This window comes from Felis catus, chromosome F1 (assembly GCF_018350175.1).
Source record: "Felis catus isolate Fca126 chromosome F1, F.catus_Fca126_mat1.0, whole genome shotgun sequence".
Classification (NCBI taxonomy): Eukaryota; Metazoa; Chordata; class Mammalia; order Carnivora; family Felidae; genus Felis; species Felis catus.
The window spans coordinates 8051054-8068494 of record NC_058384.1 but is presented as its reverse complement, the minus strand read 5'-3'; the positions used below and the strand labels follow the sequence as shown (position 1 = coordinate 8068494).

Below are 17441 nucleotides of genomic sequence, written 5' to 3'. Positions count from 1 at the left end.
TCCTGGAAGTCATACCCTATCCCACTCCACACCCTTAATTTGACTTGAGCCTCCTTCCTCTGTACTCTCATAGCTGAACTTCCTCTACTATATTGTTGATCACCTTGTGTGGTAATTGACTGTAATCCCCTTGAGAGGCCTGGTATATCTTGCTCTCTGTTGTATCCCTAGCACCTAGCACATGGGTAGCACATAGGAATGTGTGTGTGTGTGTGTGTGTGTGTGTGTGTGTGTCAAATAATATCAGAAAAAAATGAAGACCTACATAGGACTGTGAACTCCCTGAGGCAGCTATTTTCTCTGGATCACTTTTAATACCTAGCAAGGAATAGATATCTTGTAATACTTGGGAAGCAATAAGTATTTTTCAAATAGCAATTTTTCTGCATCTCTTGAGAGTTGTTTTTAAATTTCCAAGAGGATTCTTACTCTTTATCAACTTGCTTCTTCTCTACATATCAAAATAGTCTCATCTTTCAAAGCTGAAGTCAAAAGTAATGTTTTCCAGGAAGTTCTTTACCAATCCCTTTGTTCTGGTTATCTTTTGCTATGTAACAAACCACTCTAAAGCTTAGTGGCCTAAAACAATACTCTATTACCATGCCTCACAGTTCTGTGAGTGGTCTGTCATATGGCTGCAGTCATGGAGGGCTTGACAAGCTGAACGTCCAAGATGGTGCCCTCCCATGATAGCCAATTGGTAGGAGCTGTTGGTTAGTAGAGAGCTCAGCTGAGGCTCTTGATGGGAACTGCATATGGCCTGCCCTTGTGACTTGGGTTTTTCACACATGGCAGCCTCCAGTTATTTATTCTTCTTAAATGATCACTGGCTTCCAGAAGGCAGGAAGCAGAAGCTTGCAGGCCACCTAAAGACTATGCCTGGAAAAAGCTCAAGTGTCACATCTACTGCATTTTATCGATCAAGGTTATCACAGACCCTCCTGGATGCAAGGAAATGGAGAAATGAATTCCATCTTCTGATGAAGGAGTATCGAGGTCATAACTGTCGAATAGTATGTAGGATGGGATATACTGTTATGGCCATCTTTAAAACATAAAATTTGTCACATCCCTCAAGGCAAATTTATCCCTTTCTTGTGTGTTCTCTAGGCATTTACCTTTTTTTTTTTTTTTTTTTTTTTTTTTTTAATATTGATTTCCACCTCAGGGCCCAGAATTATTTTGCTAGGAAAGGTCTCTCAACCTATAGCACACAGAATACTTGGAAAATTGAATAAAATTGCATGACTCAAACATACAGTAGACCCTTGAACAATCAGAGTTCGAACTATGTGGGTCTACTTATATGTTGATTTTTTGATAAATATAGTACAGTACTATGAATGTATTTTCTCTTCTTTATGATTTTCCTAATAACATTTTCTTTTCTCTAGCTTACTTTATACGTAAGAATACAGTATATAATATACATAACAAAATTTGTGTTAATATGTTATCGGTAAGGCTTCGGGTCAACAGTAGGCTACTGGTAGTTAAGTTTTCAGGGAGTCAAAAGTTATAGGTGGATTTTTGACCGTGCAGGGGGTCAGCACTCCTAACCCCCATATTGTTCAAGGATCAACTATAATTATTCTTGGGGTATATGTAAATATTCTGTGATTAAATTCATTATATATATTTTTAACCAACCTATATTAGAAATTTAAATGATGCTGGGTATCTGCAAAATGTTTATGTAAAAAGTGGGCCTTCATACTCAAAAATGGTTTACTAAGTATTAGTTGGTTTATATGTTTGTCTCTTCTTAACTGAATTAGGTGTTACTGCTCCCACAGACTTAGCTTAATAACCTTTAGATCTCTAAAGTGTAGTAGATTAAATCATATAACATAGCTGCTCAGTAAATTTTGGCTTGGTTTGGTTACAAATTTTATTTAAAAATTTAAGCTCTACCATCCATTTATACAATCAACAAATATTGATCAAGTACTTATTCTGCTACAAACACAATGGTAGAGGCTAGCGATAAAATGGTGAGCAAAACCAGTTTGCAGCCCAGGAGGGTAGATAGATATTGACCACACAATCTCCCTAAAGCTGTAAACTTCCAATTGTGAAAAGCTTTTTAGTTTCTGCGGTCTGCCAAACAAAATACCACAAACCAAGTGACTTAAAGAACAGAGTTTTGTCGTCTTAGAATCCTGGAGGCTAGAAGTCCAAGATCAAAGTTTCAGCAGATTAGTTCCAGCTCTCTCTCCTGGGCTTGCAGATGGCCAGCTTCTCCCCATGTCTCTAAATGTCATCTTTGCTCTCTATGTGTGTCAGTGTTCAAATCCCCCTTTTTATAAGGACACCAGTCATGTTGGATTAAGGTCCATCCTAGTGACTTCATTTTAACTTAATTTCCTTTGTAAACATCCCATCTTCAAATAAGTCACAGTCTAAGGCCCAGGGTTAGGACTGCAGCATGTGAGTTTGGGAGCGCACAACTCAACCCTTAACATTTTTCAAAGGAAAAGTCTGTAGCACCATGAGAACTTAAAAGAAGGGGGTTGAAGTAGCTTGAACGAGGAAGGCTTCCTCAAGGAAGTGAAACCAAATGGAATCCTGAGGATGAATGGGGGTTTACCAAGTAAAGAGGGAAAGGAAAAAGGTTCTTGGCCATGGATATAGTATGTGCTAAATTCTCTGGTGGCAGAAAGAGTGTGGTGTGTACAAGCAGTTGAAAGAAGGCTATATGATCTGCACAGTTTTCAAATATTGTGGAGAAAATTTGAGGCCCAAGATGCATTTTTCTCTAGAGAGGCTTCTGTTTGCTTCTGTCAGGTGGCTGTGGTTCACTGCAGTCCCGGATGAACATGATCCAAACAGGACTAGGGATGATTCCTAGGCAGTGCACTGTCCCTTTGATCATTGGCTCATTTCCAGTTTACTTGACTTCCAGGATGTACCTGTTTAGGGTCCTGACTCAAAGCCTGTGGATTTATTAAACCCTCCCAAATCAGGGTTGCTGTCCTGAAATCCAGATTTTATCCATCCAGTTTCATGGTCATAAACTCTGTTGAAGTTCCCAGTGGGTCCTGCAATTAGTGGATACCCTCAGACATGGCTCCAAACATCAAGTTCATCTCTATGTTTCCTTTACCTTGTAGCAGAAGTTAGTTCAGATAACCCATTTCACCGTTACACCAAATGGCTGCTTGCAGAGAATAGGTTGGCTGGTAGAATAGACAGAAAGCCTGACATTGGTCAAGCATAATGCTCATGATATGATAGAAGCGTAAGGGGTAAAAATGAAAAGAGATAGGTAAAGAAACATTATAAGGTAGAACTGGCAGAGCTTGGAAGGGATTGGATGCAGAGAATGAGGGGGAGAGAAGTCCCAAGGATGACACTTAGGTTTCTAATTTGAGTAACTAGATGGATAGGATAAATGGATATCATTCATTTACATAGGAATATGTGGAGAGAATTGACACAATGCAGGGCAAAATCACAAGTTTCAGTTTGGAGCCATTGACTCTGAGGTGCTCGGGGACATTTAGGAGGCTACAGCAATGAAACATTGTATGCATGAGCTCAAGTAGGAGATCTGGGTAAGAGATGAAAGTCTTTGAATCCCCATGGATGTGGATGATGGACTAGGCTGGAAGCTTGAGAAACTCTAATGTTTGACGGTCTTTCCTTGCAAGGATGAAAGAGAAAAAGAAGGAATGGCCAGAGATGTATGAAGACAACTGGAAAACAAAGGAAGGTTAGGGTGTCAACAAGAGAGTTAGTTAACAACATTCAATGTTGCTGAAAATTCTAGTGTGATCATTGAATATGGATGATCTTACAAAATAGAAGTTGTTAGCAATGAGGCGGTAAATAAATTGCTATAACCTACATAAAGCTGTCAGAAGGCAACACTATAAAGTCTTCAGAAGACAACAGACAAAAAGTTCTTCATAATCTCAAAGTAGGAAAACATTTCTTAAACAAGATACCAAATGCATTATTAATAATGTCAAAGATGGATAAAGGTGACTGCATTAAAATAAAGAACTCCTTTTTAAAAGCCACTGTAGAGTCTCACACTTGAAATGAATAGAACAATACGTCATCATACTTCAGTAATAAAAAAATTCTTTAAAGATATTATAAAGTTTAAAAGGGAAGCCACAGAATGTAAGAAGACATTTGCAACATTTAAAAATGATGAAGACTGTACTCAGATCTATGAATAACTCAAGTTATCTGTAGGAAAAAAAGACAGATAATCCAATAGAAAATAGGCTAGAGGCTTAAACAGGCACTTTATGGAAGAGATCCAAACAGCCAGTCAGTATATGAAAAAGAGTTTGACCTTTCTAGCAGTCAGTCATATGCAGATCAAAACCAAGTGCTTTCCTATCTTACCCTTTCACCATAAGATTTAAAAGTTTGAGAACACCAAGTGCTGGCAAAAATAGACTGTCAGAAACTGCTGTTGAGAAAACACACCGGTACAAAATTTCGAAACAGTTTGACACAATAAAGGTGAAGATACACAAACCTTTGACCAGGAATTCCACTTCTGTGTATGAACCCTGCAGAAAATTTATGCACCTCTGTGCCAGAATACATGTACAAAAATGTTCTTTGCAGCATTGTTAATAATATTCCTGGGCCATCATTTCACAATGTATACACTTATCAAATCATTATGTTGTTTATGTTAAATTTATACAATGTTATATGTTAATTATATTGCAATAAAGCTGGATTAAAATAGGGGCGCCTGGGTGGCACAGTCAGTTAAGCACCCGACTCTTGATTTCAGCTCAGGTCATGAGCTCACAGTTTTATGAGTTCAAGCCCCACATTGGGCTCTGGGCAGACAGTGCAGAGCCTGCTTGAGATTTTCCCTCTCTCTCTCTTTCTCTCTCTGCCTCTCCCCTGCTCTCACTCTCTCTTTCACAAAAAATAATAAACTTGAAAAAAACTGGGAAAAAATATTCCCAGAGCAGAAACAGCTCAAATGTCCTTCAACAGTAGAACAGCTAAATAATCTGTGAGATGTTCATGCAATGAAGAATCATACAGTAATGAAAGTGGGTGACCTGGAGTTTACGTGCAGCCGTATAGACGAATCTCAGAAGCATTATGTTGAGTTAAAGAAGAAAAGATACATAAGTGTGATTCTAATTATGCGATTCAAATGCAGACAAAATTAAACTATCCTGCCTTGGGATATATACCTAAGTGGTAAAACTATAAGGAAGCAAGGATGGGTTATTACAAAAGTCAGAATAACATTAACTCATAGGTGAAAGGCTGGGAATCTTAAAAGTCAGAATAACATTTACTCATAGGTGAAAGGCTGGGAATCTTAATTGGAGAGCAGGTGGGGGAGGTATGGATGGGTAGAGTGGTGGTTATATGGATGTTTGCTTTCTAACTATTCTGTAAACTGTACACATTTTAAGATCTTTATGTATGAAAGTTATATCTCACTATAAAAATTAAAAAAAAAAAAACACCAAAGCTACCTCTTGAAATGATACCGTTTAATCCTGAGTTAATCCCACTATTTTTCCAATGGTGCTTTCTGGTAGTGACTGAATAAATCGATGTGACAGCCAAATACAGTACAAATACAATGACACATGATGCTGCACTTTACCAGTAAAAATCCCCTATATTTGTGACGTCAGATAAAAATATGAAAAACGTTGCTTTAATTCCTAGGTTGGATCATTAAATGCATGCTTCCTTGCGAAGAGGAATTTCCAAGTTGATGTATATGAAGCTAGGGAAGGTAAGACATTACTGAAAATTGTGAGATGTGGTTCTGATTCTCTGACCTCTTTCTCTTTACATTTTCTTTTACTGATATAACCATCGTATATCAGTGGTATTTCAGAATAGCAAGAAAAAGATTTCCACTGTAAAACATTCCTCTATCATTTTTCTCTTTCCTTTGTGTGTGTGTGTGTGTGTGTGTGTGTGTCCTTATAGGTATTTTATTTTTTTATTTTTATTTTTTTAATTTTATTTTTTATTTTTTAAAATTTTTTAATTAAATTTTTAATTTACATCCAGATTAGTTAGTATATAGTGCAACAATGATTTCAGGAGTAGATTCCTTACTGCCCCTTAGCCATTTAGCCCATCCCCCCCTCCCACCACCCCTCCAATAACCCTCAGTTTGTTCTCCATATTTATGAGTCTCTTCTGTTTTGTCCCCCTCCCTGTTTCTATATTATTTTTGTTTCCCTTCCCTTATGTTAATCTGTTTTGTCTCTAAAAGTCCTCATACGAGTGAAGTCATATGATATTTGTCTTTCTCTGACTACTAATTTCACTTAGCATAATACCCCCCAGTTCCATCCACGAAGTTGCAAATGGCAAGATTTCATCTTTTTGATTGCCGAGTAATACTCCATTGTATATATATACCATATCTTCTTTATCCATTCACCCATCAATAGACATTTGGGCTCTTTCCATACTTTGGCTATTGTTGATAGTGCTGCTATAAACATGGGGGTGCATGTGTCCCTTCGAAGCAGCACCCCTGTATCCCTTGGATAAATGTCTAGTAGTGCAATTGCTGGGTTGTAGGGTAGTTCTATTTTTTGTTTTTTGAGGAAACTCCATACTGTTTTCCAGAGTGGCTGCATCAGCTTGCATTTCCATCTCTTTACATTTTAAAAAGAAATTTTTTTTTAGAAAGAGGAACTTCATTTTTTTAACCTCAACTATCTAAATTTAACTTAATACAAAATTACTACTGTTAGTGCTTTCTTTAAAGGAGTTAACAAGGTCTTTTAACTTGGTCCTGAATGCACCAGTTATTCAGGTGCTATCTGCTCACTCTGTCCTAAGATAATAATGAGCTGTGTGTAATACAGAGTCTACTTTCAATGTCTTAGATCTCCGAGTGGCTAAATTTGCACGTGGAAGAAGCATTAACTTGGCCCTTTCTTATAGAGGACGGCAAGCCTTGCACGCCATTGGCCTGGAAGATCAGGTACCTTGTTAATGTATTTTCCTTGTAAAAGATAATACCTGCTAGTTTCCAACAATTGCATGCTCTTGATTTCATCCAGGCTCAAAGCACCAACTAATGCCAAGAACCTTTGCATGGAAACTCAGTCTACAAAGGTTTTCAAACTTCTAAATTTGGCAGGAGGGTGAACATTGGACACTTGAGGCAGCCTGGGGAACTGGGGCATGATGAGGGCAGGGGGATCCTGTGACTCTCCCTGATGATCTCTTCCGACACTGGGTTTGCAATCCAATGGTGGGTCTCAGCCTACAGGAAGTGTGACCTGAGGTTGCATCCAGGATGACAGGAGGCCGGCCTACAAACCTCATTCTTTTGACCATAAAGACCATACAAGTCCATAATCTCTTACCCACAAGTCTGTACTCCAAAGAGCTCTGGAAACAGAAAACTTCTCATCACTGATTCAGCAGCAAACTTGACCAGATGTGACGCTTTTTATAGCTTAAAAAAAAAATCTCGGTTAGTGTGAATATGTTTTGCTACAGATATTTGTGCTCTGTTTTGGGGTGATGCCTCAGAGTCCACTGGGTGTTACGTGATATCCTTAGAATTACCTATCTAAAATTGGAACACTTTAATATCCTGAAACTGATGTGCCCTCAAGGGTTTGGATAAGAATTGTGGGTCCTCATGTAGTCTCAGTGTTGCCAAACTTCTCACTGTCTAGCAGTACCTTGGAAATATGAACAGAAGTAATATATTTTTCTGCTATACTGTTGCTGACAAAGTGCCTTTTCAATGATCGTATAAGCCAGAATGGATGCCAGTTCTATTTCCAGTTTCCTCAGATATGTGTGTGGGAAAATACCTTGCATGGGGTTTTGGGAGTCCTGGGTTTTACTCCTCATGCATTGCTCTGTTTTGTGATCATGAGAAAATCATTCAGCCTCTCTGACACGGACCCATTTCCCTTGATTGTAATATGTGATTTAGACCAGATAAAGAAGTCGATTCCAAAAGCTGAAGGTTAAAAAAATAAAAAATTAAGTTCTGCAGGAACATAGCTTTCCTTAAGTTTCTACAACACCGTGCTTCCACGGCTCTTTGCATTATTTTTTTAATTTTTTGAAAATATTTGAAAACTCACATTTTAAACCCGATATCTGTGTTATTCTATGATGCCATATTATGCTAATTGAAATTGATATTTCTTGGTTTATTTCAGATTGTAGCCCAAGGTATCCCCATGAGAGCAAGAATGATTCACTCTCTTTCAGGAAAAAAGTCTGCAGTTCCCTATGGGACCAAGTCACAGGTTGGTTTACCCTGAAGATAATGTTTACTTACAGTGGAGTCTAATGTCTGGAACTTGACCCTTGCTTATTGGCCCTTCCTGTCTCTAGATCTGTCTTTGACATTGCCTGTGTCGGTCTGCAATTTGGACACATACACTAGTTAATAAATTAATCCATAGGAGATGAGATGCTTACAATAGGGCTCAGTTTCTAATAACCATTCAATAGAAGTAAGTTACATTGTCATCACTATTAGGCTCTTTGCCTCTATGCGTTGTTCATGTTGGCCTGGGACACCCTTTCTCTCCCATCTCCTTTCAGTTACACAGAGAAGATTACTATGCATTTATTGTCAAGCATAAAATGCAAGAACAACTCTAGAGGGTTTTACACTGTTGTTACCTTCTCCAAACTGACTCTCTTGCCCTAAATTTAACTGTAATGGAATTTAGAGAATGAACCAAAAATGTGTTTAGTGCTATATAATTTCTAAAACAACAGAGGCCAGATGGTGAAATCAAGTTTACAAAAGAAAATCCATTATTCTGCTTTGTGTTTCTACTATCTTTACATAGTAACACACGGAGTGGGGAAAGTATGTATTTTTATCTAATATTTATACCTTCTAAGTGTGTTTCTTTGAGACAGAATGAGTGTGCCAAACAGCTATCAACCAGAGAAAAACTCCAACTTGCTTTTCCAACAAGGCCTTATTTTATTAAAGGCAGAGCCCAAATGAAGTTTATATTCTTTGAGTCTCTGAGCTCCCACAGAGCCCACTGCAGGTGGATTAGCGATTCTCAGACTCCTCTGGGATCTTGTTAAAGTGTGGGGTCTGATTCTGTAGGGCTAGAGTGAAGGTAGAGATGGTGCATTCTAAACACACCCAAGTGGTGTCCATGCTGCTGCTCCATGGACCACACTCTGGGCAGCAAGAGATAAAGCACATGTGCTCATGGGAACAAAGTCTGTGTGGCTCTTGTGATGATACAAGTGGCTGAAGCACCTCACACCCGTTAGGATGCTACTCTCAGAAAACAAGAATGAAAACAGAAAATAACAAGTACTGGAAAGGATGTAGAGAAGTTGGAATGCCTGCGCACTGTTGGTAGGAATATAAAATGCTGCAGCCACTGTGGAAAACAGTGTAGCCATTCCTCCAAAAATTAAAAATAGAATTTCCCATATGATCCAGCAGTTTCTCTTCTGGGTATGTATCCAAAAGAACTGAAAGCAGGGACTTGAAGAGATATTTGAACACTCATGTTCATAGTAGCATTACTTATAATAGCCAAAAAGTGAAAGTTACCCAAATGTCCATCAATGGAGAAACAAAATGTGGTGTCCATGTATGTAAGATAATAAAAAAATCTATATTGGTTTCTACCCCTAGTTCCTGGCACAGAACTCCTAAAATTCTTGTAATTTCCTAAGTGATAAGAGCACTAGGAGATCTTTTCTTCTAATATTTGGTCTTTGATTGTAATTCCTAATCCAGAGCTCCTAAATCCCTTGGAATTTCCTGGGTGATAAGAGTGTCTTTTGTTCTAATGAGGTAACTCTCAGTGGGCTCCTGGATGGGGGCTGGTCACCAGAAAGACCAAGCCTTAATTAGAAGTTTGGAATTTTCAGCCCCACCCATCTGAAGAGAGGGGGAGAGGGGCTGGAAGCGGAGTTAATGATCCAACATGCCCATGTGATGAAGTTGCCACAAAAATCCCAAAAGTATGGGGTTCAGAGAGCTTCCAGGTTCATGAACACACGGAGGTACTTGGAGATGGCTCACCCACAGAGGGCAAACACATATCTTGCCCTACACGTTTTTCCATCTAGATGTTTATCTGTACCCTTTAAACAGAAAGTCTACTGTTTTCCTGAGTTCTGTGAGCTGCCCTAGCAAATTAATTGAACCTGAAGAGGGGCTCATGGGAACATCTAACTTACAGCTGACTGGTTAGAAGCCCAGTTGCAAACTGTATTGCCATTGGCATTTGAAGTGTGGGGGGGGGGGAGTGGGGGGTACAATCTCATGGCACTGAACCCTAACCTTTAGGATCTGAGGCTATCCAGGCAGATAGTGTCAGAGTGATTAAATTGTGGGACAGCCAGCTTGTGTCACTGAGAAATGGCCTGGTGGAGGAATCTCCCCCCTCCCCCCACCCCGCGAAACACATCTGGTGTCAGAGTGTTGTGCATGTGGTAGTAAGTGGGAGGAAAGAAGACATTCACCAGAGGAGAAGGGGAGGTTTTCTATACAACATACACTGGAATACTATTTGGCCTTAAAAAAAAAGATTCTGACACCTGCTACAACATGGTTGAAACTGGAGGGGACTTTATACTAAGTGAAATAAGCCATTCACAAAAGGACAAATGCCAAATTACACTTATGTGAGGTATCCAGAGTAGTTAAATTCACAGAAACAGAAAGTAGAATGGTGATTGCCAGGGCCTGGAGGGAGGGAGAAATGGGGAGCCATTGCTTAATGTGTAGAGAGTTTCAGTCTTATAAGATGAAGATTTCTGTGGATGGATGTTGCTGATGCCCATACACAGTGTGAATGTATTTAATGCCACTGAACTGTGTACTTAAAAAGGGGTTAAAATGGTAAATGTTATATCATGTGTGTTCTACTCGATAACATGTATTTAAAAAGTGGCAGAAAGGAAAACATTCCAACAACTAAGGGCCTATGGGAGATGGGAGGGAGTGGGGAAAGATCCATTTTTTTCCATTTAGTGACTTTCTAAAATAGTAACCTGCTTATTTTTGGCATGGTAAAAACATACGTACAGAGTCTTAATGTATGAGCCAGGCAGGAGAAGGAAGGGGAAGAAGATCCACTGATCATCCCTGATCAGATAAACAGTTTTGGATAATTAACATGTCCTGTTCAAGTGGCCCCAGGCTGGGCTTGGCGTTGTAGGAAAGGAACACAAGGTTCACACATACCAGTCAAGGGTAAGCTATACGTACTAAACGTATCCTGTCATAAACACTAATTCTTCTGTGTTCCATCCTGCGTGCTAGTGCTGGTTACTGAGGACTGGGAGAGGAGCTTGTAAGCATTGAGGACAGACGGTAACCAAGTTCTTGCAAAAAGAACTCTTCTGAGAGATGGAGCGCTCAGCTGTATGGTTTGGGGAGGCAAGAAGCTTCAGTTTTCCGAGAAGACCTCACGGAAAAAGCGAGGACTGAGGCGGACATTTTGTTTAAATATTAAATCGACAGCAAAATAGTGTTCTCCCAATTAAAGGAGCATCCGTCTATGGACGGAAGTTGGGTGAGACAAGAACTCTAAAAATACATAAATGTTTAAGTGCCCAGTGTGTATTGGGTAAGAACACTTGTGATGCACTTTCGCATTACAGAATCATAGCGTGATCAGCAACCTTGGATTCGTTGAATCCAACCACCTTGTTTTACGGATGATGAGACAGGCTGCATGAGTACATGAGGTCAACATCAAGGGAGGCACAGGGCAGGTGTCCTCATGGACAGTGGCCAGCGCAACATAGGTGTTGGAGGAGCTCCCAGGAGTGCTGGGCAGTATTGCTAAGTTGTATTATTGCTTTTTCTAAATTGAGAGTGACCACAGTAATCATCCCTACCTTTGTCTTGGATTCACAGGGAGTTAGCTAAGAAGGCCAATTCTGACATCATTCCCTCCCCAGAGACTGAGTCAACAAAGTATGAGTAGACAGAGGAATAAAATATGGTTCAGAATATCAGAACATTAGATGAGCAGAGGGAAGTGGACCTGAGCACCAAACTGAGTTTCTTACCCCCAGCACTGGAGTGGGGGTGGGACAGCTTCATTTCTACTGGTGCCCAAGAGGGTGAAGGTGTTGGTGGGAGTTACCATATGGGACCTTCAACACAGAAGAAGCAGGAAGTGATCACTCACCCACGGTCCTGTCATTCTCAATTCTTAAGAACTCAGTCAGTGCTAAATTTGCAGCCACCTTTCTTTCTTTGGTTTGCATCATTACTCTTATGACAGGGTTGAACATGGGGCCTCCTTTAAGAACTACATACAATTGCCTTGAATCACTTCCACAGCCTGTGGAAGTCAAAAGCCTTCCCCATGACCCCAGGATTTCTGCAAATCCCCAGGCAGCCCATCTTCTGTTGGCATCAACCTTCTCTGAGCCTCCTTCCTCCAGCTGTTGTATTCTCTGCCTTTCCTCCCTGGCAGGGTCCAGACTCTTCCAGTCTTGCTCATTCCAGCCATCTCCCTCCCAAATTGTCCTGGGAACTATCAAAATATTCTCTGACATACAGAGCAGGTCTTAGGTCCCCAATTTTTTTAATGATGCAGAGAAAACAAATTTTTAATTTTATTTTAATTCCACTGTAGTTAACATACAGTGTTATATTACTTTCGGGTGCACACGATAGTGATTCAACACTTCCATATACTACTAGGTGCCCATCAGGATAAGTGTACTCTTAATCTCCTTCACCTATTTATCCCATCCCCCCCACCTCCCCTAGCTCCCCAGTTCCTATGCCCCAAATAGAGGAATAGAGCCCCCTTAGTAGAAAACATTCCCTTTTACAGGCTTTCAGGATATAGGGTGTAAACATGTTTTTCTAAAATATCTGAAAAAGTCAGCACTGCAACTCTTGTTGTACAAATCTCCAAAGGAGATTATCAAACTTCCTTTAGGTTTCATTGTTAATGTTTTGGTTACAAGGACCTCTTTATACTTCCTGACTTGTTTCTTCTTTTTTTAATCACTGTTGTATTTTATTAAGGACATTTGTGAAGGTTCGTTTGAAACAACCTGGTCTGTAAAATACAACTGAGTCACTAAGCAGCAACAGACAGAAGCCAGTTTCAGTCTTGGATTAATGTTGAATTCATTTATAATTACTCTACTATATGTCTAGGAAGAATACATAGGATTTTTTAAAATGCAATATGATGAGTAAGGACAGTTGAATACTGACTCACAAAATAGACGAAATTGTAGTCATTTGAGCTGCTATTTGAAATGTATGGCTGTCAGCTGACAACCAGAGTTCTTTTTTGTTTTTGTCATTGTTGTGATAAATAAGTTCAATAAAGCTATCCAGATAGGAAATGTGGAGCTGGACTATGAGAATTATTTCTTTGTAGCCTTCACCAGAGATGCAGTCTCCCCACCCCCCAGTCTTATTGAGAAACAATGGATGTTCATCACTATATCAGTTCAAGGTGAACAACGCTATAATTTGATTAACATGTGTGGTGAAGACTTGTTTGTTCTTGTTTTTTCTTCATAAGACCAACTTTTTAGAATAGGCATTGGAGAAGTGGGGCTTGATGGGGGAGGCTCTAACTTTCGCCTGCAGATGCCGGGTGGAAGGACAGGGACTCTCCACAGGACCCATGTGTGTATCAGTTCCCAAATGATGCAGATGTCAACCAAGCCTGGCCACTGATAAGGAAAGAATAGTTTCCCTCCGTATATGAGTTTCCCTAATTTAAATGTTTCCAAACATATGTTGAATGGCAAGTGTGGTTTCCATTGAAATTAGGTCATTAATGACACAGAAGACTGGAAAACAGAACAAAAGAGGCAGAGAATGAAGTCCTGTTCGTTTTAATTCACAGCAAAGACACAGGAAGCCCCTCTTCAGTCATTGCTTCTGTAGCATGACTGAATTGTTTTTACACCAACTGTAGGGTTCACTGTTAATATTAAATGTCTACTTTGGGATGAGGTGAAGATTTATAAAATGAGCATATTTGTATGAAATGATGTGATGTTTCAAAATTTGGGAAACATATGCTTTAAAGTTTTAAAGAATAGGTTCACCCTGAACTGTGAGGTTGTATTATGACTTTCACGGGCCCTAGGTGGGCACTTTCGCCTTTGTGGGTCCCTCTCCCTCTGAAACAATAAATATTAAAAATTAGATTTTAGGAGGGCATTGGTATAAAGATGAAAATAACCCAGGCTGGGGTGCCAGGGTGGCTCAGTCAGTTAAGCATCCAACTTTGGCTCAGGTCATGTACTCGTGGTCTGTGGGTTTGAGCCCCATGTCAGGCTCTGTGCTGACAGGTCAGAGCCTGGAGCCTACTTCAGATTCTGTGTCTCCCTCTCCCTACCCCTCACCTTCTCATGCTCTGTCTCTGTCTCTCAAAAATGAATAAACATTAAAAAAATAAATAAAAATAAAATAACCCAGGCTGGATTCATTCTCATAGATGCATTACATTTATTTTTTTTCTTCTAATTTCAGTATAAACTAAAATTAAAACATTTTCGTGAACCCCTAAAAGTATGTGGACCCTGGGCATTGTGCCCACTGTGCCTTTTGGAACAGGCGGCCCTGTTTAATTGTCCTATAAAGTCAGAAATAAAGAACACATGTCCCAGGGAGGGCTGACCCTGCTTCTATGCACAATTTCCTCACCATTACCATCCCCCCCCCCCCAACACACATTCCTTTCACACTTAATGAATGCCTTCCAGGTAGTCTCTTTAGGAAATACCACATTTATTCCAACGTCGCTGTCATCACTGAAGTTTTTCTAACATCAATTTGTAGATCTAAGATGAAAATACAAGATATTGTTAAAACTATCTTAGTAAAAATAACATTTTTGCTATAAAAGAAGGATTTGGTTTTTATAATATCAAACCTTGAAAAAGCCAAAGTTGTAACTTGAACATTGTTTTATATGTATTTGGTTAAAGTGTTTATTTTTAAAAGGCTAATTGGCTAAATGGTTATGAAACTAAGTTGGCAAACGTCTGCTAAGTATTTCCTATTGCCGAATGAATAATAATGAATAATGTGAATAATAATGAATAATATTTGTCTATTCTTCAGAAGTAAACAGTATCTACTATATTTTTCTTGCAGTATATTCTTTCTATAAGCAGAGAAAATCTAAACAAGGAGCTGTTGACTGGTAAGTCCAATGCTTTATTCTGTTGTCACTTTCAGTAAAGCACGTAAGCCTAACCCTGTTACGTGATTCACTGGGATTTGCTTACTATTCCTTTTCATGGGTTATTCATGGGTGATTAAGGGCAAGGCTATGTACAATACAAAGTCCTTGAAAAGTAGTAGTGATGCTTCCTCTGACATCTCTTTTTCCTCTTGTCACTGATCTAAATAAAAATCATTTGTTCAACACACGTTGAATTCCTATTGTCTTTCCAACACTGGAATGAATGAGTGTCCACCCCGGAAGGACTCATGGACTAGAGGAACAACAGATACCCTCGAATGATTTGCAAAATGACACGATTAGCTCTTCACTATGGGAAGATCAAAAGCAGTAGTTGAAGGCTGAAGAGGGCTGCAGTCTTCAGAGTATTATGATAATCCCTGGGTGCATAAAGCCAACCCTGAACTTAAAGCCAGAGCACAGGGGCCAATTTGTAGGAATCGTAGGAAACCAAATAGCAGAGGGTGTAGGAGGTTGAAAAAAAGGAAGGCATAAAACATACCTTGAGGACTCTAATGTGTTACAGACACACCCATTAATAGAGAAGCCACTGGATTGCAAATTAAACTTGCAGCATGGATGATCAGTGCAATCACTTGCCAGGTAGCCCTTGGCCATAACAGCTTTTTCTCCTCTTCAGTATTTGTGCTAATTAGATTCATTCCCTGCAGAACATAACACTTGAGTAATTCTATCTTTTTTTACATTTTTTAAATATGAAATTTATTGTCAAATTTTCCATACAGCAGCCAGTGTTCATCCCAAAAGGTGCTCTCCTCAATACTATCTTTTAAATCAACTCCTCTCTGTAATCCAGCAGCCTCTGCGTTCTGGAGAGCAGAGTTTCTACATGACTATCTGTGTTTCTCCCCACCCTTCTACCCAGAATGATTCTGCAGTGTTTCTGTTGAATTGAATTGAGCTGGCAGGAGGTGTGCTGGGAAGATCACTCTAGCTGATTCACCACGGACTTCAGAAATAGGGCTCAATATTCTTCTTAATTTTACTTCTTGACTTACATTTGCAAGACCATCTTTTGGATGGGTAGATGGGGGGGGTAGGTGGCTAGATATACTGATATTGATCTCAAGAAGCCACAAAACAGCTTTTTAAAAAGTGGTATGGCCAACCTAAGACAGTCTCTTTAGAGCATCTCTGAATTTATTAAGAATGAGAGCAAACACTCACTGAGACCCCGGGGAGTGTGTTAAGTGCTCTATAGAGCACTCTATAGATGCTCTATAGCGCATCGATTTTTATAACCCTCCCAACAGCTCTGTGAGGCAGGAACTCCTTTTCCCTCAGTTTGACAGGGGAGGAGGCTTCTCATGCTCCCCGTACAGCAGCCCACACTGCTAATAAGTGGTAGAGTCTGTGCTGGAGCTGGATCTGTTACTCCAAAGTCCATGCCTTTATCTCCTAGAGTCAGTGCCTCCAATATTACACATGAAATATCTGCTAGCACTAGGAGCTACAACCTGGGAAGAGCTGATCTTGGTGGACAGACCAGAAGCTCCCATACCTGGTTTTCCTTGGGAACGTTCTGCACAGTGTGCAATTTCATAAATGCCAGAAATATGTGAATAAAGTGTACATACATGGACTTTCTCTTTTTTTCATTTCATTTATTTTATTTTTATTTTATCTTTTTTTTTATAAGTTTCAAGTTTTTATTTAAATTCGTTAGTTAACATATAGTGTAATATTAGTTTCAGGAGTATTTAGTGTTGCATAAAATACCCAGTGCTCATCACAAGTGCCCTCCTTAATACCCATCACCCATTTAGCCCATCCCCCCCCCCCCACCCCTGCCAAACAGACTCTCTTAACCTCTAAATGTTGTTTGGCAAATAAACTCTTTCACACAGCTGTCCTTCCTTTACACAAACATGTGAGCTGCCAGCTCCATGTGCAAACACTCCCTCCTGACTGCACAGCCTCCCCTCTGAAGGTGTGGTAACAAAATCATTCCCCTGCATCTCATGTAGGATTGTTTCATGGTTCACTGTCCAGGGCCGGGAGGGAGGGGTTTGTTAATAATTGTTAAGCAAAGCAAGCAGGAAAAGGGCATGCGATCAAGTTTGATAAATCCTGCATGAAACAAGTTTTGAAAGTTTTCTTACAGTATTTCTCAGGGCCTTTATTCAGCTAGTCTGCATTGTGGATTTTCTAGGGCAACACTGTCCAAGATTTGGCCACAAAGGCCAGCCACTTGTATAATTTAACATTTTATATTAACCACATTTATGCCTAAAA

At 39.7% G+C, this 17441-nt stretch overlaps 1 protein-coding gene across 1 annotated transcript in view; it reads left to right on the top strand.

Moving 5' to 3' along the window:
- KMO (kynurenine 3-monooxygenase) overlaps positions 1 to 17441 on the top strand; it is a 57478-nt gene that overhangs the window by 15437 nt on the left and 24600 nt on the right. Inside the window, 4 exon segments of the mRNA XM_023247883.2 lie at positions 5674 to 5743; positions 6861 to 6958; positions 8163 to 8252; positions 15095 to 15143. Of these exon segments, the coding sequence (XP_023103651.1) occupies positions 5674 to 5743; positions 6861 to 6958; positions 8163 to 8252; positions 15095 to 15143 (307 nt within the window).